Source organism: Tupaia chinensis, unplaced genomic scaffold (assembly GCF_000334495.1).
Source record: "Tupaia chinensis unplaced genomic scaffold, TupChi_1.0 Scaffold147417_1, whole genome shotgun sequence".
Lineage (NCBI taxonomy): Eukaryota > Metazoa > Chordata > Mammalia > Scandentia > Tupaiidae > Tupaia > Tupaia belangeri.
Genome location: NW_006207268.1, coordinates 28467 through 53174, shown reverse-complemented (window position 1 = coordinate 53174; position 24708 = coordinate 28467). Strand labels below are relative to the sequence as shown.

Below are 24708 nucleotides of genomic sequence, written 5' to 3'. Positions count from 1 at the left end.
CTACATTTGTATGTCTGTCCTACATAATGCTCATTAGTTCACCAATGCATAATTCATTCAAATATTTTAAGTGCTCATACAAACAGGCACCCATTCCAAAGGCTATTTTAAAGAAGGCCAGGGATACTTTCCAATCAATTGTTCCACTGGTGCTGAAACACATTTAGATTTGTGACTCTCTGTAATAATCAGTACCTATTTTTAAATGTTTGTTTCCAGTATATACGAGCCATTCATAAACCTCATCGCTGATGCAGAGCGTGTCATGTTTGATGCAAAGGTCAGCAATTAGTTGGAGTTCCTCTCTGGTATACACCTACACACGTGAACGGAAAGAGCACAGTCAATTACCACTTAACGTGAGAAAGCAGTGCATCAGAAGACTGCATAAAGAAAGAAAAGACTCACTCACCTTGCCCATGGGGTTATGTGGCGTATTTAGTATAATAGCTTTTGTTCTGGAAGTAAATTTACTAGCCAGTTCTTGAGGATCTAATGTCCAGTCAGAACTAGACCATTTTTTTCCATCAACAGGTTTCTAGTGTGAAAAGTGAAGATCTTATTTAGTTCAATTAATTTGTGTTCACTGTCTTACAAATAAATAATCTCATTAGGAAAAAATTAGAGAAAAGCATGGCAAAGATATATGAATAAATTACTATGAAAAAACATAAATAACTGGGCTTCAGCTCTGCCTTGAGAACCCAAGAGGACCTGGGTCTTATGCTTACACCTGTTAAATGGAAACATGAACCCTATCAACATTAACAGCTGTTCAAGTGCCTGTGTTCCTTCATGGGAGCTGGCTGTAACTGTAGTTAACATGATACTGTAAGACTAATAGAACATTCTGTGACTCAGTATAGTACATACTTTGAAAAAATTTTTTTTAAGTTTTGCCATAGAACACAGCATGTACTCTCACTAGAGAGAGACAGAGGGAGACAGTAGGGGGAAAGTGAGATATCAGCCGCTCTGGAGGATGGCCATGCTGTAATCCCTTCTCCTCCATTCTCTTCCTGGGATTTCGGGCATGCATGCACATGCGCTCAGCGTGATTCTCAAGCTGCCTGGCCAGAACTCAAATCACGGTCAGCCATGTGGAAGTCCAGTGCCCTAACCACCCCACCACCTGCTGGCCCAAAAAGATTTTTAAAAGACAACTAGGCAATAGAGATATAAATTTCCAAATGCAATCAAAGTAGCAACTTTATCAGTGACACAGTAATGGATCTTTTCAAAACTTTTTAGAGCATATGAGCCACACTGGCAAACTTACAGATCTTAGGGGAATAAAAACAGGTGTTGCTCCAGCCATTTTCACCATGGGCTCATAGCAATCATAAAAAGGCACGATTATTATGACCTGAAATAAAAGCAAGTAAAAATACAATGTATCTGGTGGTTGGACAGGAATGTAACATCATTTCTATAGTATAGTTCTTATTGAGAAAATCATTTGGAGAATGTAAAATCAGTGGTATCAGTGATTTTAAATAGAAAAAGAAAGTATGTCCTTTTCAAAAGCAGTGGGAAAAATGGTTTATTGGTATTGCTTTTTTACCTGACATTTTTACAGTTTCATTATCTGTATCAACTAAAAGGCAAAGTTATTTTTTATAATTAGATTCTATGTATTGTGTTATCATTCTGATACATTTGAAAACATTTACTAAAGTTTTGCTCTTGTGAAAGATAAAAAAAGAATACAACGTATCAGTCATTCATTCATTCCATAAATACTGTGTACCTACTATGTCTAAGGCTCATACTGTCTGTTGAGATGCAGCAGGGACAAAGGCATGCTTTCTTCCACATTTGTTAAAGTAGAAGAGACCTGGTGATAAATGTGTTCAGAGAATCTTAACTAGAGTCCTTGGTCTCGTAGGAAGATCTGTGGATGAACTTGCAAGGTGGATACCAGAGCTTGTACATACAACTTTATATGTGCATAGGTAGGTTTATCCAGGGAAAGGGACTCTCACAATCTCTAAATGACATTCCAGCCAAAACCATTAAAAAGTTCATTCTATTTCAAATTAGAAAATGAAATCTAGATTCTTGGGTTTTTTTTAAGTTATTTAATTTTTAAAATTTTATTTTGCCAGAGAGTGCATGTACTTGCTGGAGAAAGACAAGAGACAGTGAGAGAGAAAAAGAAGGAAAGTGGGAAAACACTCTCCACCGGGAATGGTCATGCCACAGTCCCTTCTTTTCCACTTCTTCCTCCTTTAGGGATTTTGGGTATGGACGCACACATGCCCAACGTGTTTCTGAAGCCGCCACGTCTGCAACTCAAATCATGCAGTCAGCGTTGTGGGAGCCAGCCATCTTAACCGCCACACAGGTGGGCCCTAAAATATAGATTCTAAGCGATTGTATCAGACAGTGTCAAAAGCAGGCTATATGCAAAGAGAACACTGTAGTGCTCTCTGGATGGAGTGATCATTTAAAAACATTATCCTCAGAATTAAGAAGTTTCTTTCTTCTTAAAAGTGTCTCCAAACTAAAGTTGATACAGTTGGGTACAGTTGGAATGTTCTTATTTTTGCCTGTTACTCACAGTTTCCCTCCAGATGCCACATACCTGGGTTATTTTCCTAACTCATAGGATATACTCCTTGTCTCTGCCCCAGCACTTTCTCAGACACACCTGGTGGGGCCTTCGGGTCAGGGTGTCAATTCAGCTAGTCTGGTTGCTATCCTACCCTCAGTTCACCAGTTCGATCTAGCATCCCTGACTTTTTGCTGTTATGGAGAGTTTGTTCGCATAATTTATAACCATCATTATGTTCAGTTTTTCCTTCTACCTTTTTCCACCTACAGACAGGGTCTGCTGTAGTGGTCCTCCTGCCTTAGCCTCCCAGCTAGGACTGCGGGCACACACCCAGTCCTTTCTGTTCAGTGTCCGGCCAACCTCGAAGCTCTCCTGCTCCAGCCTCCCGAGCTGCCGTGACTGCAGGTGTACACCCCTGGGCCTGGCCTTTAAATTGAAGCCACCTGGCTTTCCATGTGGTCCCAGCTTGTGGAGCACAGTGTTTTACCAGCGTGGGCCACTGTAGGTAGGCCTCTTCCTACATTTTTAAAACCTGGCAAAATTTCACCAAAATGTCATGTTATTATAATTTTCATACTTATTATTTTAATAGCTACAGGAGAGTCTATTACATTCTAGAGTAATTTTCTTTTTTAAGAAATTTAATTTTACTTATTATTTATTAAACTTAATTTTACTTATTATGTTTTTAAATCTGATCAGAGAATGAGAAAGAAAGCAAGCTGTCAGTTCTGGGACTCAAACTGTAGTCAGTCAGCCATGTGGGAGTCCAGAGCCTTAACCACTGTGCCACTAGCAGGCCCTATTCTAGGATAATTTTCTTACCTTTCACTGCCATAAAAAAGTTGTTATATTCATTTGTGAGTGTATAATTTCTCTATTTTTAAATAATTTCTTTGGATAAATTCACATGATTACTCTCTAGATGAAAGGACATAATTATTTTATGGCATTTTATATGTTAATTTAGCCAAATTGCTTTTGAAAAATCTGTTAACAATTTATAATTTCATTAGTCTACACTAAGTCACATCATTTCACTTTTGTTGGTTAAGTTGAATGGAACCAATTAATATTTTAAATGGACACTTTTAGTGCTTGTTTTTCTTATTATATGAAATACGTTGAAGCCCTTTTTCAGTAGAGTCACACATACTAAAAGCCAGTTAGTTTGTACTAGTTACTCAGCTCACACTGAGGGCCAACAAGTGATATGCATGGTTTTGGGGAGTGTGGAGGATAAATGAACGATCCTTACCGCGAGTGACCTGCAGGGTCTTCATTCATCTCAGAAATTAAGATGACCTATTTCGTAACTAGTGGGAAACATAGGACCTGATACAAAGTGAGAGTTCAATAAAGGAAAATGAATAGAGAAGCAGCACAGTAGATTGGAAAGGATACACCCAATACTCTGTCTTAATTTCTTTATTTTTTTATGATAGAAGTAATTTACTCTGGGGCCAGCAAGTGGCATGGTGGTTGGAGCAGTGGACTCCCACATGACTGAAAGTCGTTTGCATTCTGGACCTAGCAGCTTGCTTTCTTACTTTCCCTCTCTTTTTGGTCAAATTAAAATAATAATAATAATAATAAATAAGATAAAATCTTTAGAAAAGAAGTAATTTACTTTATTATTGAAGTACATTTATTGAACACTCACTATTTTAGATGTTACCAGTACAGAAGGAAACTCTCTAGGAACTTATAGCCTGCTGAGAGACTTATAATGAATGAGAAAACAAATAAGTACATTAGTTAATTGTTTTTTTAAAGAATTATTTACTTTATTTATACATTCATTTATTTTAATTTCAACAGAGAGAGATACACAGAGAGAGGAAAAATGAGAAAGCAAGCCACCAGGTCTAAGACTTGAACCATGGTCAGCCATGAGGGAATGTCCAGCACCTTAACCACCACGCCACCTGCTGGCGGCAGAACATTAGTTAATTCTAATAAATACTATGAAGAAAATAAAATCGGTCAGTATGATAGAGAGTGACATGTGTAGCTAGTTACTGGGCTGGACGTGCAGGACGGCAGGTAAGCACTGTGCAGAGGAAACCGACCTCCCATGGTCAACAGGCTCTCACATGGCCACTGGGGACTGCCTGCTTTCTCTCTCTCCCCCTCATGTAAACAAATACACGGTATCATGAATAAAGGAAAGTAAATTAAGGAAAAAATATTAGATAAAGTGATTAGGGAAGAAAGGATAGAGAAAAGAAGGCCAAGGGCTGAGCCTTGGAACACTCCCACAGAGTGCAGGGGAGGAGGGAGCCATGGAGGATGAATGACATCAAAGTATGAGACAAAACTTTCAACCATGTTACAGGATTAAAGGAGATTATGCATAGGAAAGTGTGACTGTACTTCCTTAACATGTTTTCTTAAATAGCTTATTGTCTGGCATCACAGAGAGAATTAGAAAGGCAAAAGAGTAGCAACACAAAGTAGACAGTAGTATCTTCTATAACGTGATCTGATAAAGGGCTATGAGAATTCAAAGAAAGTTAACAGTATAGATTGGGATAAATATTCATTCTTTAGACCTACATTAAGCAATGTCTCTTTGGAATTTTCCAGACCTATATTATCAGCATTGATCACGTCTTCCTTTTGTCATCATCCCAATTATACATTTTCCAATACTGACCAACACACATCATTCTTCTTACTCCCTTTGTAACTCTATTTTCTCTACCACATAGGGTACTCCTTTTGTGTAGAAGTTACCTCTTAAAAATCTTCTCTCTCGGGACCAGCAGATGGCATAATGGTTACATCACTGGACTCCCACACAGTTGACTGTGGTTTGAGTCCCGGACCCAGCGGCTTAAAATTCATGTCAGATGCTTGTGCATGTGTGCCCAAAATCCTAAGAGGAGAATGGAGGAGAAGGGATTGCAGCTTGGCCATGCCCCTGAGGGATGATTTCTTGCTTTCTGTCTCTCTGTCTATGCTTCTCTGGCAAGCACACACACCCTATAGCAAAAATTTCTCTTAAAAAACAAACAAACAAAACAAAAACAAAAAACCAAACTTCTCTCTCAGTGCCTATTATGTGAAACATCCTTAGATGAGGCCAACAGGTGACAAGGTGGTTAAGGTGGCTAGACTCCCACATGGCCAACCAAGGTTCTAGTCCTGGACCCAGTGGCTTGAAATTCATGTTGGGTGCACATGTGTGCATGCCCCAAATCTTAGGAGAACAGGGAAGAGACTGTGGCAGCATGGCCATCCCCCCGGGGGGTGATATCTCATTTTCCCCTCTCTCTCTCTCTGGATAGTGCATGCAACTTAGGGCAAAACCAAATAAACAAATAAATGAATGAATGAGTGAGTGAATAAATAAGTAAATAAATAAATAAAAAGTAAACAGAAAATTCTGAATAAATGGAAAAGGTCAAGAAATATTAAAGCAGGGTCCTGGAATGATAATGAGGACGGGGTAGAGGTGACTGAGGGAGGTGCCAAAGTCGGTCTTACATCAGGGCACTAAGTAGCAGAGATCACTTAACCTTCCCGTTACACAGCCTTGTACTGTATTCCTAACACAATGCAGGGCACAGATCAGCATCAACCAAATTCTTTGGCTGAGTTCAGATTAAAGGTTCTTTTAGCCATAAAAACAAAAGGTTCTTCTCCCCATCATTGCTAACTCTTTCTACCTGCTTTTTTTTTTAAATCTAAATAGGCCATAAAAATAAGAATAAACTATAAGCAAGGTTACTGTCACAGATATAGTAATAAACTAAAGAAGCCAGACCTGAGTACATGCTATAAATTATATTTACAACAAGTAAAAGAGCAGTCAACAAGTCCTTGGTGATGGAAGACAGAAGAGTGGTTACCTTGGGAGAATACAGACTAGGAAGGGGCACAAAGGAGCCTTCTGGGGGTGCAGGAATGGTACTATGTCCTCCTCTGGGTTGTATGTTTGTGGAAATTTATCCAACTGTACATTTCCATTTTTTTAAATGTTTTAAAGAATAATTAATTTATTATCATCCTCTTAAAATTTGACCAGAGAGAGAGAGGAAGTGAGAAAGAAAGCTGCTAGATCTAGAACTCAAGCTGCGGTCGGCCATGTGGAAGTCCAGCATCCCAACCACCATGCCACCTGATGGGCCCTAACTATACATTCTTAAAGTTTGTTTTTATTTTATTGAAAGAGACAGACAAAAACAGGTACCCTCAACAGGGTCTCATTACAGCAGATCTCCACACCAGCCTTGCAGCTAGCCAGGATGCTGGGCACCTGCACCTGCATTTCAGGTCGACCTGGGATCCAGACCGCCATCTTTCGTGTGTCTTCAGCATTGCAAAGCAACAGTCTACCTTCTGCACCGCAGAGGCTGGGCTTCTAGCTATGCATTTAAGATTTGTGAACTTAATTGTATATGCATTAGGCTTCAATAATTAATGATAAAAGAGCATAAAGTAAATACAAGATTCAAATGTAGAACAAAAGATAATGATTAATGTAGGTATTAAGATAATGTTAACATACTTACTTCATCTCCCTCATCAATTAACCCTTGAAAGGCATTAAAAAGAGATCCATATGCTCCTACTGTCACAAGGATTTCTTTATCTGGATTGATTTGATTTTGATACAGCTTTTCATATAGGCAGGACAGAGCTTTCACGAGTGATGGATGACCCTGTTGGATAACAAAGGAAGAAACACCCATGAATTTGATTATGGGCCTACTGCTTTGTGGTAAAATGTCTCTAAAATGCAAGAATTTTTTTAAAATTCAGATTTGATCTTCATAATTGTCACAAGAAATTTTTTCTTTTTTTGTAGTTTGCCAGAGGGTTCTCACCGAGAACATGTGTTCTCCAGAGAGAAAGAGAGAGAGAGGGCAGAAAAATGGAAAGAGAGAAAGCACCTTCCATGGGGGATGGTTACACTGCAATTCGTTCTCCTACATTTGGGATTTTCATATGGGATCCAGCTACCTGAACAACCATGCTACTGGTTGGTCTATAAATTAAAATGTTAATGATAGAGACAGACAGAGACAGAGAGAGAGAAAGTAAAAAACCACACCTCAGCGGAGATGGCCACAGTGCAGTCCCTTCTCCCCATTCTCCTCTTGGGAGTCTGGGCACCCTTGCTCACCGGCCCTGCATGTTTCTCAAGCTGCCAAGTCTGAGACTTGAGCTGCAGAATTGGCCATGTGGGATCCAGCTGCCTTAACCACCATCCACTGGTTGGCTCTAGCACAGTATTTTTTAAATGACAATACATTTAAAACTTTTTTTAAAATTTTCCTAAGGTTCCCACATGAATGGTCATAAAGACATGTTAAAGATAAAAACTTCTACTAAATAAAAGGCTTGGGAACACATAATTTCTAAATAATTGCTTTGAATCAAGATGAACTCCTAGTCTATTTTTGATAGCAATTAAATCATATTAAATAAAGTTAATTTTTTCCCTCAGTTGAAATAAGTAAAAAGAGAACCCTCATTAACACCAAAACACTCTTCCCAGGTGGCAGAGAGATGTGAACCTGGAACCTTCCTATATGGCCTTCGGCAGGGATTGCCAGTGTCAAACCCTGGGACACAGGCCAATCTCATTGCTTTTCCCTGAGCTCCCATCCCTAGAGAAAAACCCTTCTGTGGATTTGTAGTTAGAAGACAAAAATTAGAAGGCTTCTTCCTACATCCTACTCCTCCCCATTTTCCACACTATCATAAAAGGAAAAGCCAAACGCTCAGACATATGATAACTTCATGGTTTTTAGGTATAACAGATTGGAGTCTATAGATCAATGGCCCACCTGAATCTCAGAAGTCTCTGGATAGCTTTGGCATTTCATCACAGAAGGATGAAGGGGGTCAAGGCTAGGCAGAGAGGAAAAAAGCAACTAGCTGGAAATAGAAAGCATTAATTAAGAGGCTAGTGCTAGAGCTGCATGAGGGTTAATAAGATAGAAAAAAACGTGTCAATAGAATATTCTCTGCCCTTGTTGCTATATGATCTCATCCTGGAACTCCAGTAAAGGAAGGGCCAAAACAGAACTACAGATGGGCTAGAAATGAGAGGTAAGAATAGGGACCAGTTCCTGGGATTACTGCGTTGGGGCATTTGGTCAGAAAGTCAATCACAAGTAAGGGATAGAACAAGAACACACACACAATTCAATATAAAATACCAGCTCATGCCCCACATGGGCCTGAGATGCTTACAAAGCCCCGTGTGTACTGGTTCAGGCTATCAGTTGCTGCGACCTTTGATAATTCTTCCTTTACATATGTGGGAGGGGATATATCTGGAAAGCCTTGGCCAAGGTTCACAACAGAGGGGTCTGCAGCCAACTTTGTAAATTCAATCCTAAAATTATAAACAAACAAAACCCAATATTAATAAGTACTGTGATTCCAAGATTTGCTTTTTACAACCCATAGTCTTATAATATTAATAAAACTAAAAACTAATACTTAGTTTAGTCTTGCAGATTAAAAAACAAGTTTTAAACAAAAAATTTACCACACACAGTATGAGTTTACCTAATAAAATGATGGCTGAATTAATGAAGTTAATGGATTTTACAAATCTCAATTCTATGATACTCATGTAATTCTCAATCCTATGATACTCATATTTTAAAAAAAAAAATTGGCTATAGGGCACATGCACTTGCCAGAGAGAGAGAAAATGAGAGTGTGGGATGGTCATACCTCAATCCTTCTCCTCCATTGCTGCTTCCTTTTGGGATTTTGGGCATGCACACACATATACCCACAGTATGCTTCTCAAGTTAGTGGGTCTCCTGCACACGTCAGCCATGTGGAAGCCAGCCACTTTAACTACCATGCCACTGGCTGGCTCTATACCCATATTTCAGCCATATATGCGTTTTTTCTCAACCATTTTAGCAGCCCTGAATTATGTTACCAAATGTTAGATAATGGATACGAAAAGTTCATGGGTTGTTACAAGGTAAGTTCTAAGAAAGCTCAACCAAATTTACATATTCTCTGCCAGATGACCTGCCCTAGCTCAGGGCTTGACACATTTGCTATTATGAATGAATAAAGCTGTATATGAATTGCTAATTTCCCTTCATTTCTATTGAATACATGAACTAAATGAACAGCTTTATTTATAGACTACAGATGAGGCTAAAAGTTCTCAGCTAAGCATATAAAAATAGGTAGAAAAACCTGACCACATTATTATTTTTTATCATAAGATACTCACCACACATTACTATCAAGTCCTTCAATTCGTTTTGCATTTCTGAATTTCAAAGACATTTTCTGAAAAATATAAATATTGAATGAGTTTTTATTGGCTTTAATCAAAATTTGAAAATGCCAACAAATCATGAGGAGCCATTCATTTTTCCCACGCCATGTCACCATGTAAATGGTAGTTCCATAATGATAAGTTCTAGAGTGTAATAAAAAAATTCTGAAAGGAGTCCATCTTTTACCTACTTCCCTAAGAGAGGCTTTTTCTTACGAACCCTAGATGTTCATCTTTTTACCTAATGACAAAAAGTATCATTCTGTCCTAAAAAGTTAATAATTTTAAAGGCCTGAAGTGTATTAAAGAGAGTCACAATAATTTTTCAAGGTTCGTTAAAAAATGTTAGGCCATATTCTGAAAATCACTTTAGGTAAGATGTGTTAAGAGTTTCACAGGTTGGGACCAGCAGATGGCGTAATGGTTACATCACTGGACTCCTACATAGTCGACCCTGGTTCCTGTCCTGGTCCTGGTGGCTTAAAACTCACACTGGGCACATGTGCATGTGTGTCCAAAACCCCAAGAGGAAAATGGAGGAGAAGAGATTGTGGTATGGCTGATTCCCCTGGCGGGGGGTGGTGGTGGTGGTGATTTCTTACTTTCTGTCTGTCTCTCTGGTGAGTGCATGCACCCTATAGCAAATATCTCTCTTAAAAAAAAAAAAAAGAGTTTCACAGGTAAGTTCCTTATATGACATACAAAAACACTAACACTTTTTTTTTTAATTGAAAAAAAAAAAAATTGCCAACGGTGAATGTACTTTCCAGAGAGAGAAAAAGTGAGAGAGCACCCCGACCCCTCCATGGGTTATGGTCAGGCTGTAGTCTCTTTTCCTCAATTTCCTCCTCCCTTTGGGATTTTGAGCATGTAAGCACATGTACCTGGCATGTTTAACAAGCCACCAGGTCTAAGATTTAAACCACATAGTCAGTCATATGGGATCCAGTGGCCTTAACCACCAAGCCACTGGCTGGCCTCAGATGGTTTCAAAATAATTCAATGAGGAGTTCCAGCAAATAATTGCTAACATGATCGAGTACTGAGTATGTACAGGTAATGCTGTGTTTTACCTAATTAACTCATTTAATATCCACAACAACCCTATGTATTGATGTATTAGTCCTATCATGAGTCATACTTTATTTATGAGGAAAGTAAGATACAAAGAGATATGCTCACGCAAATTTTTCACATCTGCTCAAATTTTTCTTTTCCTTTTTTTTCTTCCGATCTTAGGGTGTGTTTGCTCGCCAGACAGACAGAGAGAGACAGAGAGACAGAAAGTGAGAAATCACCCCCCAGGGGTGATAGCCACACAGCAATCCCTTCTCCTCCATGCTCCTCTTGGGATCTTGGGCATGCACACACATGTGCCCAGCATGAGTTTTAAGCCACCGGATCTGGGATGTGAACCATGGTCGACTACAGGGGAGTCCAGCGACATAGCCATTACGCTAACTGCTGGTCCCACATCTGCTCAAATTTTTTAGAGCTAATAACGTTTAACCCCAAACATGTTTTGGGCCAGCAGATGGCATGGTGGTTAAGGCACTGGATGCCTACATGACTTGACTGTGGTTCGAATCCACGATCTAGTCGCTTGCTTTCTCACTTTCCCTCTCTCTGGTGAGCACATGCGCCCTATAGCAAATGAAAGAAAATAATAATAAATTAAATAAGTAATTCCTCAAAAAAAAAACCCAAACTTATTCAGCACAGGATTCAAACCCAGATGATCTGACCCCAGAACCTATACTCAGAACTATTACCTAATACATAGGGACTTCAAAAAGTCTGTGGAAAAATGGAATTAAAATGAGTTTATTTTGATACAAAAACGTTTTGAAATCCATGGGTAGTTTTTTTATAATATACATTTCCCAGAACATTTTGAATACTTCTCATGTTGTCTTTTACATAATAAGACCACAATTATGGCTGGAATGCTGCCTTTTAAAAGTACATTAATAATTTAGCTCAAATCTACTTACACTAACTAAGCTAACACTATGCTAAAAAGATAGAAGTTAAAACTGTTGTAGAACATACAGTTTTTTAGTTCTTTAGATTCTAAAATTAAGTTTATACTATCTCTCAAAAGTATTGAATTACTTTGAGTTCATTGTTAACAAGCTGAGGGAAATTTTTTTAAAAATGATTGGCAGCATTTTTGCAAAGAATTTTCTAACAGAATATTAAAGTAATTTTAATTCAATCTGGGAGGAAGATAATGATCATGGTTATTAAATAGACCATTGTTCTCATTCTATTCTTAATAATGAGACCAAGAAAAATACCTTTTTTACTCTCATAGTTTTAATCTTTGAAACTCCAGTGAAGTAAATCATGCAAATTCTCCAGAGGTTAAAGTGCCTGCTAGAATATAGCATTATGATTAAGTATTCATTGAATATGATGCTATTCTAGAAACTACAATTACAAAACTAAAAAGCCCCAACATGATAGATAGAAAAAGAAATTTCAACAAATGCCTTTTGCTATCTCCAAAGCAGATGTTTAAAGCCTAATGAGTCATTCGGTATGTGACCACAAACACCAAGTACAGATTCCTGTATTAAAAAGTGAGCATGGTATGGAGTAGATAGTTTGGGCACAAGGTCTAATTTACTTAAAATTATTTACATAATTGAGGTCAAAATGCATTTTCAGATTTAATTTTCTTTAAAATTTGTAAGTAGACCAGCCTTCTCACTTTTTTTTTTTTTTTTTTTTTTTTTTAGAAAAAATTTTTTTCATTTTTTTTTTTTTTTTTTAGAGAAAGATTTTTGCTATACAGTGCATGTGCTCACCAGAGAGACAGAAAAAGACAGAGAGCCAGAAAGTGAGAAATCACCCCTGGGAGGATGGCCCTTCTCCTCCATTGTCCTCACAGGATTTGGGGCACACACGCACATGTACCTGGCATGAGTTTTAAGCAGCCAGGTCTGGGACACGAACCACGGTCAACTATGTAGGAGTCCAGCAATGTAACCATTATGCTATCTGCTGGTCCCTTTTCACTCTTTTTTAAAAAACGTTTCTTTCCTTCCATGAGTAAGAGAGAGAGTCAGACAGACAGACAGAGATAGGCACCCCAAATAGTCTTCACGCTGCGATCCACCCTGGCTTCAGCCAGTCCTGGATCGTGGGCATGTGTGTGCCTGGTGCGTTCAGTGAGGTTTCTGGATGCAATCGGGATCTTCTTGTGGGAGTCAGCTGCAGAGTGTGGTGCCTCAGCTGTGCTGCTGCCTAGCCGCTGGGCGCCTCCCTCTCAGATTTTCCACCTCCCTCTCCCTCCTGAATTCCGTGCCCCAACCATTCTAATTGTTCAGGTAGTCTCAATTCTCTCTCACGTGTGATCTTCCAAATGTCCTTTCTATTCTCATGTTTCCTAACCTCTTTTGCATCATTGCTCCCCCATAAGAAGCCTTTTTAGACACTTTTTCTTAATCGTCTCTCCTTCCCTCAACTAAATATTAAGGAAGAAGATTTTGCCAGATAGAATTGAGCTTTGGGTGCTCACAAACATTCTAACAGCTAAGACTTACTTCACTTGCCAAACTCCCATTTCCTGCCCTTTGGGTGTGATAATACCCCTGTTGAAATAGTGTTTTATATTCAGTCCAATCCCTGGTTCACCACCCTGTCCCTGCACATGGCTGACTCCTATGTGATCTGCCACATAGAGTACTCAAGTTAGACTTCATTTCCTCAGAGAGCCTTGCGTCATTCCCCAAGTCTAGGTTGGGTGTTCCTTGTGTATGCTCCTATTAAATGCAGTCTTTTACAACATTTATTACATAATGTTCTAATTTTCTGTTTATTTGTATCTTTTCTTAAACTGTGCTATTGTTTAAGGCGTCCCCCACAGTTATGTGTTGGGAGCTTACTGCCCACAGTGCAGTGGTGTTGAGCAGTAGGGCATTTAAGAGGTGATGAGGCCATGAGGGCTCGGCTTCATAAAGGCACTAATGTCATTGTGAAAGACGGCGTTTGTTTTCAAAGTGAGTCCACCCCCTCTTGCATTCTCTTGCTTTTAAGCCCTCTGCCATGGAGTGATGTCGCAAGAAGCCCCTCACTAGACTGGACCCCTTGATTTTGGACTTTTCAGCCTCTAGAAATATAAGAAAGAAATCTATTCTTGTCTCAGGTATTCTGTGATGGTGGCACAAAATGGACTAAGATGGATTGTAAGAACAGCTGTTCACTAATGTGTGTGTGTGTGTGTGTGTGTGTGTGTCTCTATTCTCCTCTTAGGATTTTGGGCATGCATACACACACACACACCACACCTGGTGTGATTTTAAGCCAGGAGGTCCGGGACTCGAACCATGACCAGCTACATGGGAGTCCAGTCATGTAACCATTTTACACCATCTGCTGGTTCCCTGTCCCTGCACATGGCTGACTCCTATGTGATCTGCCACATAGAGTACTCAAGTTAGACTTCATTTCCTCAGAGAGCCTTGCGTCATTCCCCAAGTCTAGGTTGGGTGTTCCTTGTGTATGCTCCTATTAAATGCAGTCTTTTACAACATTTATTACATAATGTTCTAATTTTCTGTTTATTTGTATCTTTTCTTAAACTGTGCTATTGTTTAAGGCGTCCCCCACAGTTATGTGTTGGGAGCTTACTGCCCACAGTGCAGTGGTGTTGAGCAGTAGGGCATTTAAGAGGTGATGAGGCCATGAGGGCTCGGCTTCATAAAGGCACTAATGTCATTGTGAAAGACGGCGTTTGTTTTCAAAGTGAGTCCACCCCCTCTTGCATTCTCTTGCTTTTAAGCCCTCTGCCATGGAGTGATGTCGCAAGAAGCCCCTCACTAGACTGGACCCCTTGATTTTGGACTTTTCAGCCTCTAGAAATATAAGAAAGAAATCTATTCTTGTCTCAGGTATTCTGTGATGGTGGCACAAAATGGACTAAGATGGATTGTAAGAACAGCTGTTCACTAATGTGTGTGTGTGTGTGTGTGTGTGTGTGTGTCTCTATTCTCCTCTTAGGATTTTGGGCATGCATACACACACACACACCACACCTGGTGTGATTTTAAGCCAGGAGGTCCGGGACTCGAACCATGACCAGCTACATGGGAGTCCAGTCATGTAACCATTTTACACCATCTGCTGGTTCCGACTGATGTGTGTTTATAGTCAGAGTTCCCCAGAAGACAGAACCAATAGGTTGTGTGTTATTAAGGACTTGGCTCATGCCACTGTGGGGGCTGATGAATCTGAAATCTGAACAAGTCACAGGCTGGAGACGCAGGGAAGAATCGATATTGCCGCTCAGGTCTGAAGCAGACATTCTCTCTTTTCTGAGGGACTTCAGCTTGTTTTCTCCTAAGACCTTCAATAGAATGAGAGCCATTCACACTATGAAGGGTATTCCACCCTGATTTAAAGGTTAACTCTACGTTCACAGCAGGGCCCAGGCTAACGTTCAAGCAAACATCTGGGTGCCATGCCCTAGCCAAGTTACTTCCAGTCTCTCACACTTGTGCCTAGCACATGACAAGTTTTCAGCAAATATTTGGAGAATGAATGAGAAAACCCGCTACTATTAGGAGCAATGCTATAGTGTCAGTCAGCTTAGGTATTTGTTGTATTAGTCAGCTTAAGTTAATCTATGTTTTAGTAACAAATGACTCCTAAATTTTGGCGGCTTACATAATGAAGGTTTACTTCTTGCTCATATGACATGCCCACTGAGGTTCAGCTGTTGTTCTGTTCAGGGTCACAGTCATTCTGAGAGAAACAGTGACTCTTTGGCTGATGAAACAGCCTCTACTTGGACTATTGCTTAACAGTCCAAAAGAAAAAAGCTTTTGAAAGTATTTGCTTGGATGTGTACACATCATTTCCACTCATTCTTTATTGGCCAAAGCAGTGTCATGGCTAAACCAGACTTCAGTGGGGCAGGAAAACACAACTGTTGTCCAGCAGGGAAAAGCAGCAAATAATCATAAAAAGCAACATTGCAAAAATAAATAAATAAATAAATAAAAATAAAAATAAATAAAAAATAAAAAGCAACATTGCAGGAACGAAGTCTGGAGTTAGACAGGTGGTTGTTATGAGTTGAACTGTGTCCTCCTCAATTTCATATGTTAAAGGTCTAACTCCAGTAGCTATGACTGTTTGGAAACAGGGTCATTGCAGGTGTTAATTAGTTAAAATGAGGTCATTAGGGCGTGACTAATCCTGTGACCGCTGCCCTTATAAAAAGGGTAAATCTAGACACACACACACTCAGAATGCCATGTGAAGATGAAGGCAGAGATGTGGGTGATGCTTCCCCAAGCCAAGAAGTGCCCAAGATTGCCCGGGAGTCACCAGATGAGGAGAAAGTATAGGACAGATCCTTCCTCACAGTCCTCATAAGGAACTAACCAGGCGATATGCTGATCTCAGACTTTTAATCTCCCAAACCCTTGTGTATGCTCCTATTAAATGCAGTCTTTTACAACATTTATTACATAATGTTCTAATTTTCTGTTTATTTGTATCTTTTCTTAAACTGTGCTATTGTTTAAGGCGTCCCCCACAGTTATGTGTTGGGAGCTTACTGCCCACAGTGCAGTGGTGTTGAGCAGTAGGGCATTTAAGAGGTGATGAGGCCATGAGGGCTCGGCTTCATAAAGGCACTAATGTCATTGTGAAAGACGGCGTTTGTTTTCAAAGTGAGTCCACCCCCTCTTGCATTCTCTTGCTTTTAAGCCCTCTGCCATGGAGTGATGTCGCAAGAAGCCCCTCACTAGACTGGACCCCTTGATTTTGGACTTTTCAGCCTCTAGAAATATAAGAAAGAAATCTATTCTTGTCTCAGGTATTCTGTGATGGTGGCACAAAATGGACTAAGATGGATTGTAAGAACAGCTGTTCACTAATGTGTGTGTGTGTGTGTGTGTGTGTGTGTGTCTCTATTCTCCTCTTAGGATTTTGGGCATGCATACACACACACACACCACACCTGGTGTGATTTTAAGCCAGGAGGTCCGGGACTCGAACCATGACCAGCTACATGGGAGTCCAGTCATGTAACCATTTTACACCATCTGCTGGTTCCGACTGATGTGTGTTTATAGTCAGAGTTCCCCAGAAGACAGAACCAATAGGTTGTGTGTTATTAAGGACTTGGCTCATGCCACTGTGGGGGCTGATGAATCTGAAATCTGAACAAGTCACAGGCTGGAGACGCAGGGAAGAATCGATATTGCCGCTCAGGTCTGAAGCAGACATTCTCTCTTTTCTGAGGGACTTCAGCTTGTTTTCTCCTAAGACCTTCAATAGAATGAGAGCCATTCACACTATGAAGGGTATTCCACCCTGATTTAAAGGTTAACTCTACGTTCACAGCAGGGCCCAGGCTAACGTTCAAGCAAACATCTGGGTGCCATGCCCTAGCCAAGTTACTTCCAGTCTCTCACACTTGTGCCTAGCACATGACAAGTTTTCAGCAAATATTTGGAGAATGAATGAGAAAACCCGCTACTATTAGGAGCAATGCTATAGTGTCAGTCAGCTTAGGTATTTGTTGTATTAGTCAGCTTAAGTTAATCTATGTTTTAGTAACAAATGACTCCTAAATTTTGGCGGCTTACATAATGAAGGTTTACTTCTTGCTCATATGACATGCCCACTGAGGTTCAGCTGTTGTTCTGTTCAGGGTCACAGTCATTCTGAGAGAAACAGTGACTCTTTGGCTGATGAAACAGCCTCTACTTGGACTATTGCTTAACAGTCCAAAAGAAAAAAGCTTTTGAAAGTATTTGCTTGGATGTGTACACATCATTTCCACTCATTCTTTATTGGCCAAAGCAGTGTCATGGCTAAACCAGACTTCAGTGGGGCAGGAAAACACAACTGTTGTCCAGCAGGGAAAAGCAGCAAATAATCATAAAAAGCAACATTGCAAAAATAAATAAATAAATAAATAAAAATAAAAATAAATAAAAAATAAAAAGCAACATTGCAGGAACGAAGTCTGGAGTTAGACAGGTGGTTGTTATGAGTTGAACTGTGTCCTCCTCAATTTCATATGTTAAAGGTCTAACTCCAGTAGCTATGACTGTTTGGAAACAGGGTCATTGCAGGTGTTAATTAGTTAAAATGAGGTCATTAGGGCGTGACTAATCCTGTGACCGCTGCCCTTATAAAAAGGGTAAATCTAGACACACACACACTCAGAATGCCATGTGAAGATGAAGGCAGAGATGTGGGTGATGCTTCCCCAAGCCAAGAAATGCCCAAGATTGCCTGGGAGTTACCAGATGAGGAGAAAGTATAGGACAGATCCTTCCTCACAGTCCTCATAAGGAACTAACCAGGCGATATGCTGATCTCAGACTTTTAATCTCCCAAACCGGAAAGGAATACATTTCTGTGCTTTGAAATACCTAGTTTAGTAGATACCTACTTTGCTATGGCAACTGGAAGAAATTAATACCGTCTTTCACAGGATGAGAGTTTATAAGATAACCTACACTGTACAAAGACATCAAGATTTAGTAGGTGCAAATGTTCACTGTCTAAGAACTACTTTCCAGAGTAGATCAAGTATAAGAATTAAAAAGTAACCCAGGAATCCTATGGGAAACTAGGTACGAGCCCCAGGTACATAAGGGAACATATATAAGGCATAATTTCTGGACCAGCTAACCCCATGAGGTGACTTTTGCTACCAAGTAGGTGAAAAGACACAGTTATACTGTATTGCTATGTAATTAACAAAAACTGCCAGTGAAATCGAGCAGCATCTTTAATCTCACTTTTATTAAATTGAGACTAAAGATGTAGTTCTAGGGCCGACAGGTGGTGTGGTAGATAAGGGTGCTGGACTCCCACATGGCCGAGCACACACAGCTCGCGTCCTGGACCTGGTGGCTTTCTTTCTTTCTCTCTCCCTCTCTCTCCCCCCCTCTTTGGTCAAATTAAAATAAGTAAAATAAATAAAGTTAAATAAAATAATTCTTTAAAAAAGGTGTAGTTCTAGAGAGGGACCACCAGGTGGCACTCCTGGCAAAGAAAAGAGAAAATGCAAAGTCAAATCTTTTACTGGAAAGATGCTGGAACAAGGAATGATGAAAAAAATTACCCATGATCCTAAGACACCAGTATACTAAAGTTTCAATGATACATTTTGAAGATGCTACCCATAAGATCTGATGTAGGTAGGTGGGGCAGGTGAAATAAGCCTTCCCAAATGGTGGGCTGGGGAAATGAAGGCTGTTGACTATAGTATGGAATATAAATCAAGCCATCATCTAAAGAAGCCAGCCTTGCAGCCCAGAAAATTAATATTAATAATAATACACAAGAAAAGGCCAGAGACAGAAATCACAGAGCTAATGGGTAGAGAGAAAAACATAAAGTGAGGCGTGGAACACAAGCATTCTAGGACGAGACTGGGGCAGAAAGTGAGCACCCCCGGGGAATGGGCGCCCCTTCCATGTGGTACCTGGGCGCTGGGGCAGTCAGACTAGCTATCTTTTAGATGTAGGAGGCAGGCATTTATAGTTGCAGTCATACATACTGTTTCTATATATTTTGCCTTTTCTTTAAACAGGCAGGGTATCGTAAGCATTTTATGACTTTTCTTAGTCATCATAACATTTTCACTCTTAATTACTAGGTGTATTTCAGGTTGCTTATGTATCTTACTTAACTCATTCATCCCCCCATTGTTGGACAATGGTTATTTCCAGTGTCTTGCAATTGTAGGTAAGGTAGTTTTACTGTGCATTTAATTATATGGTCTCTGCTCTGCTTCCCTTAGATTTAATGCTTTGGGCTTTTGTTGGTGGTGTTTTGTTCTTTTGCCAGAGAACATTGCACATACACATGGGGGAGAGAGAGAAAGCCCTCGATGGGGTCTGGTCATACTGCAATACTTTTCCCTTAGTTCTCCAGCCCATCAGATCCTGAGCACACATCTGGGTGCCCAACATATTTTCTGAGCCCAGAGAGTTGGCGCTTGACCCCTGGTCAGGCATGTGGAACCTGGCTTCCTCCGCACCGTGCTCAAATGCTATGCTGCGGAGCCAGCCCGGTTGTAATGCTTGATGTGGAAGGAAGATGCCTTTGTGACAAAACTATTAATTATCACAAGAAAGATAAGAAAGACCTTTAATATTATAGATATGTAATCCTATCTAAATTAACCACTTAACTTTTGACTTTTATGGAAATTATGCACACACACGTATGTATATGTATATCTATTTTGATATTTTCACGAACACAGTGATGACACTTTGTGTTCCTTCATTCCTTAGCACCTACCCCACTTCCTAAATACCTTTTTTGTTTAAATACAGATCTATGTTTTTAGAGAGAGAGAGATTTTTGCTAAAGCGTGTGTGTGTGCTTGCCAGAGAAACAGAGAGACAGAAAATGAGAAAGTACCCTCCAGGGGGGATGGCCATGCTGCAATCCCTTCTCCTCCAGTCTCCTCTTGGAATTTTGGGTGTGCACACACACGGACCTGGTGTGAGTTTTAAGCCGCTGGGTCCAGGACTCAAACTGCGGTCAACTGTGTGAGAGTCCAGCCATGTAACCATTATGCCATCCACTGGCCCTTAAATACAGATCTATTTTTTAAAGAAACTTTGTTGTATTGTATTCTTTCCTCGCCTTTTCTGCTTCGTTTTTCTCTTAGGTTGCACAACTGTTCTGACTGCTTGTTTCCATGAGATTCTGCTGCTTCTGGGGCAAAGGGCGACACCTACATGGGGTCCATGCTTCAGGCTCGACTGGGAGAGAGACCAGTGCCTAGATACCTTTGACGCTCTAATGCAATATTAATTGAATCTCTTAGTTGCATGAGCGAGAAACTCACTCTGAAAGAGCTTAGGCAAAAGGGGAATTTTTTGGGTTGTCAGAAAAGTCATGGCATATTTTCCTATGTTTTTCTGAGCAAAAATGTATCATGACTTCTCCGACAACCCAATATTAGAAAGCTCATGCTACCATGGAAAGGGTAGAGGTGAAGTCAGACTCAAAGGTAACTGGAACTAGGAACTTGAACCTTACAGGGTTTTGCTTTGTTTCTGTTTCTATCCACTCTCTCAGTCTGGTTTTCTTCACGAGACTAAACATACCTACGTCTCCCAGCCTCACTATAACATAGAAGGACTGAAACTTGAACAATCAAAAATATCAACTGTTGGGACCAGCAGTTAGCGTAATGGCTATGTCGCTGGACTCCCATGTAGTCGACCGTGGTTCACGTCCCAAACCCAGGGCTTAAAGCTCACGCTGGGCACGTGTGTGTGCGTGCCCAAGATCCCGAGAGGAGAATGGAGGAGAAGGGATTGCGGTGTGGCCATCCCCCCAGGGGGTGATTTCTCGCTTTCTTTCTCTCTGTCTCTCTCTGTCTGTCTGGCGAGCGCATGCGCCCTATAGCAAAAACCTCTCAAAAAAAAAAAGTCAACTGTTGATTAACTTAAAACATCTATATAATATTATGGTATCATTCAGTCAGTGTGAATATCTCTTAAAAGGTTGTCAGATGAGCCACAGAATAAGAGAAAATATTTATCCTTATCTTTAAGAGGTCCTTCTTGTGGAATACGTAAATAACTTTTACAACTCAGTAAGAAGACAAAAAAAAAAAAAAAACCCCAAACCTCAATTAAAGATGGGCAAAGGACCTGGCAGCCACTTCATAGGAGACACGTGAGTGGCCAAAGGCACATTAAAAGACGCATAACATTATTAGTCATCAGGGAAGGAAAATTTTAAACCACAATCAGATCCCACTGGAACCCACCAGAAAGGCTCGACTTATAGATACCAGATGTTGGCAAGGATGCAGGGAGCTGGAGTCTACACAATCCTGCCTGCAATGTAAAATGGCACGTCCACTTTGGAAAACAGCACGGCAGTTACTTAAACATTAAACCTAAGTACCCCACACAACCCAGTCATTCCACTCTTAGGTTTCTCCCCAGGAGAAATGAGAACTTATGGCCACACTACCAGGGCTTGTACACGGGTGTTTGTAACCATTTTATTCACAGCAGCAAAAACTGGAAACAATCCAAAGATCCATCAACAGGTGACCAGAAGGACGGATGATGGTATACAGTGGGGCACCAGCCAGCAATAAAAAGGAAGATCCTGATACACCGTGATGGGGGTGAACGTCAGAAGCGTTATGTGTACAAAAGAAACCATAAATGAAAGAGTAGATATTACATGATCCCATCCATATAAAATACTGAAAAAAAGAAAAAAGCAAACCTGTCTATGGTGACCAAGAGCAAATCAGCAGGGTAAAGGATGGACTGCGAAGGGCTGTGAGGACCCTTTCAGGGGCCACGGGCATGTTCTCCATGCTGACCACGGAGGCGGTGTATGCGGCTATCAAATAATCCCCGAGTTACAGATCTAAGCAACTGCAGTTTATTGTACTTTGCTAATGCTAATCTTAAAAAGCTACCAAGGTATTCTTAAACTGTGCCCTCTTTATCCTTCTGGACAAAATATTCCTCAAGCAAGCAGACATTAACAAAATTATCTGACAGACTTGGGATGTTTTTCTAAGTATCAATACGCAAGCACAGGATATTAAAAAGCCAGGCGAATTACTTTTTTCTGCCACTAGATGGCAGAGGCAAACAACATAATGTTCCTGTAATGGTGGAAGGACGGAAGGCAAAACTTAAAAGTAGAAATGCAAAGTAACAAAAGATGACGAAGTGATGACAAGGGAAAAAAATCCAACTATAACGCACTCAAAAGTGCATATATTTAACTCTAAGCCACACATATTTAGTTCCTTATTTTATGAAGAGTTATTGGTGGCTGATATTTCATATTTGTGGACTGAACAAATAAGTGGAAGGGAATGACCCCTTCTGGGAGAAAACATACTGCAGGAAAGAATTGTTCTTCAGGGAAAACCATGCAGTGGCTACAGCACACCTGACAGGGCTGGTCCCACAGGGTTAGAATTTGTCTTTGAGCCGTTTTGTTCTTTTGTAAATTCAATGTAACCAATAGGCATGCTAACTCCAGTTCCAGAATTTGTACTGACTTCCCACCACCCGCTAGAAAAACCAGTGTTGCCTTTACTGGCAATTCAGTTCCTTTACTACATATGAATTTGTACCTTTTGACTTTTTCTTTGAACTGGTTAAGATGTCTGTCTGGTTCCCTCATGTGAGTAAAATAAAAATCTTTAGCACATGTTCATCTTTATTACCTGTAAAATTTCTTTTTATTTCTGAAAGTTATGTTTTAACAATATTTCTAAAGAAACAAGCTTATTAGAAACAGGGATTTCTCTAAACCTGAGAATTGATATAATATTTAGCATAGAGAAATATAAAGCTGGAATACCAGGAAAAATAGAAGGTTAAGACCAAGCCAAGAACCAAAGTCTGATCTAGCCTCTTTAAAAATTGGGACCAGGGCGCAGGGGTTCTAGGGAGGCAGATCTCACACGACCATCCTTGCAGTTTGAATCCTGGTCCCAAAGGCTTCAAAATCCTGGCAGGATGGAGAAACAGAGAAGGGATGGCAACCTGACCGTGCCCCACTGGTGGTTAGTGTGTGTGTGCGGGGGGCGAGGTGCCTCTCCTCCTCTCTCTCTGGCAAATGCACACATCTTCTGGCAAATTAAAACAAAATCTTCAATCTACGACAAACCCTATCTAAAAAAAAAAGAAAAAGAAAAAAAGTGCAAGCAAAGCTAAGCGAAGATTTTAGAAGCATGAATGAGTATTGCTTCCAGCATGTTTATAGGGCTGGGCCCTTTGGCGGGTCTAGACTAGGTAGTCTGACACCGGAGACACAGGCACTAGATTAGGGCTGGGCAGCCAGGCGAAGCCAATCAGGACAATTTGGATTTGGGACTGAGGGACAGTTTTGGGGGGGAGGGGCACCTGTAAGAAGAATCTGGATCTGGAGTGAGCCTGTGCACAATCCCTCCCAGGCCCAACCTGTGCCCTGGAAAGATGCCTACATTTTATGAACATTCCTGAGGTTATGAACACAAGTGCTTTCAAGTCAGATAGGTCTTACCTTGAAATTAAACATCGAAACTACTAGAGTGTGAAGGAGGTAAGCTGGTTTCTCCAAAATTCAGTTTCCTCGTTTGTTACAAGGGAAACCAACTCCTTTTCCATGCAGTGGCTGTGGCATTTAAATGAGGCAAATCTGCACGTGGCCCTGCACGTGAGAAAAACACAGTTCCTGGCACTAATGATCTCCAAGTTTGATGATACACGGCCAGTAGTTCTTTCCTGTGATGTTCGTCAGAATTACCCAGAAAAGTTTTTCGTTTTTTCTTAAAGGGCACGTGCGCTTTCCAGAGAGACACAAAGAAGGGAGATGAGAAAGTGCCCCCTCCATGGAGTGGAGTCATGCCACAATCCCTTCCCCTCCATTTCTCCCTCCTTTTGGATTGTGGGTGTGCGTGCACACGTTCTGCATACCGCCAGGCCTAGGACTCAAACCACGCACTTGGCCATGTGGGACCTGGCTGCCTTAACCACTAGACTACGGAGCTGACTCACCTGGGAAGGTTTTTCGAAATACACTCCAGACTTAGAGAATAGGAGTATCTTAGCGTGGGTGCTGGGCACATGCAGTGTAACAAAGCCCCACAAAAGGTCACCCTGCACACAGCACCTTTCCAGTCCCGTCGTTTCTTAGGGTCACTTTGGGTGATCATACCCACATCTTTGGCTTTAACCAACTTCTGTGTACAGGAGAGGACCTGAATTAATGCAGTTACAGTGGCAACGATGAGAGAATTCAAGACATTTATGTGGTACTGAGATAGGAGTTAGAGCCACCCACAGGCAGAGAGGGTAAGGGCCCCGAAAGGAAGCCCCTGTGTATTTCTTTTTAATGAAGTCTCTAT

General features: G+C 40.6%; 1 protein-coding gene and 1 long non-coding RNA gene across 8 annotated transcripts in view; one reads left to right on the top strand and one right to left on the bottom strand.

Moving 5' to 3' along the window:
• The window catches only part of LOC102482976 (uncharacterized), a 78553-nt gene extending 75321 nt beyond the window's left edge, over positions 1–3232 (top strand). Inside the window, exons 5-6 of one of the 3 annotated variants that reach the window (XR_003548099.1) lie at positions 2236–2347; positions 2827–3232. This is a non-coding gene — a long non-coding RNA (uncharacterized LOC102482976). The remainder of the gene's footprint in view (positions 1–2235; positions 2348–2826) is intronic. The other 2 variants (XR_337573.3, XR_337574.3) reach the window with 2 other exon arrangements.
• KYAT3 (kynurenine aminotransferase 3) overlaps positions 1–24708 on the bottom strand; it is a 75690-nt gene that overhangs the window by 39444 nt on the left and 11538 nt on the right. For 4 of the 5 annotated variants that reach the window (XM_006169682.3, XM_006169685.3, XM_006169683.3 and 1 more), the window contains 6 exons: positions 9783–9841; positions 8768–8912; positions 7078–7227; positions 1280–1366; positions 413–538; positions 196–316 (listed from right to left, as the gene is read on the bottom strand). In XM_006169682.3, the coding sequence (XP_006169744.1) occupies positions 196–316; positions 413–538; positions 1280–1366; positions 7078–7227; positions 8768–8912; positions 9783–9841 (688 nt within the window). Of the gene's footprint in view, positions 1–195; positions 317–412; positions 539–1279; positions 1367–7077; positions 7228–8767; positions 8913–9782; positions 9842–23864; positions 23886–24708 lie in introns of those variants that run through there. The other variant, XM_006169684.3, reaches the window with a different exon arrangement.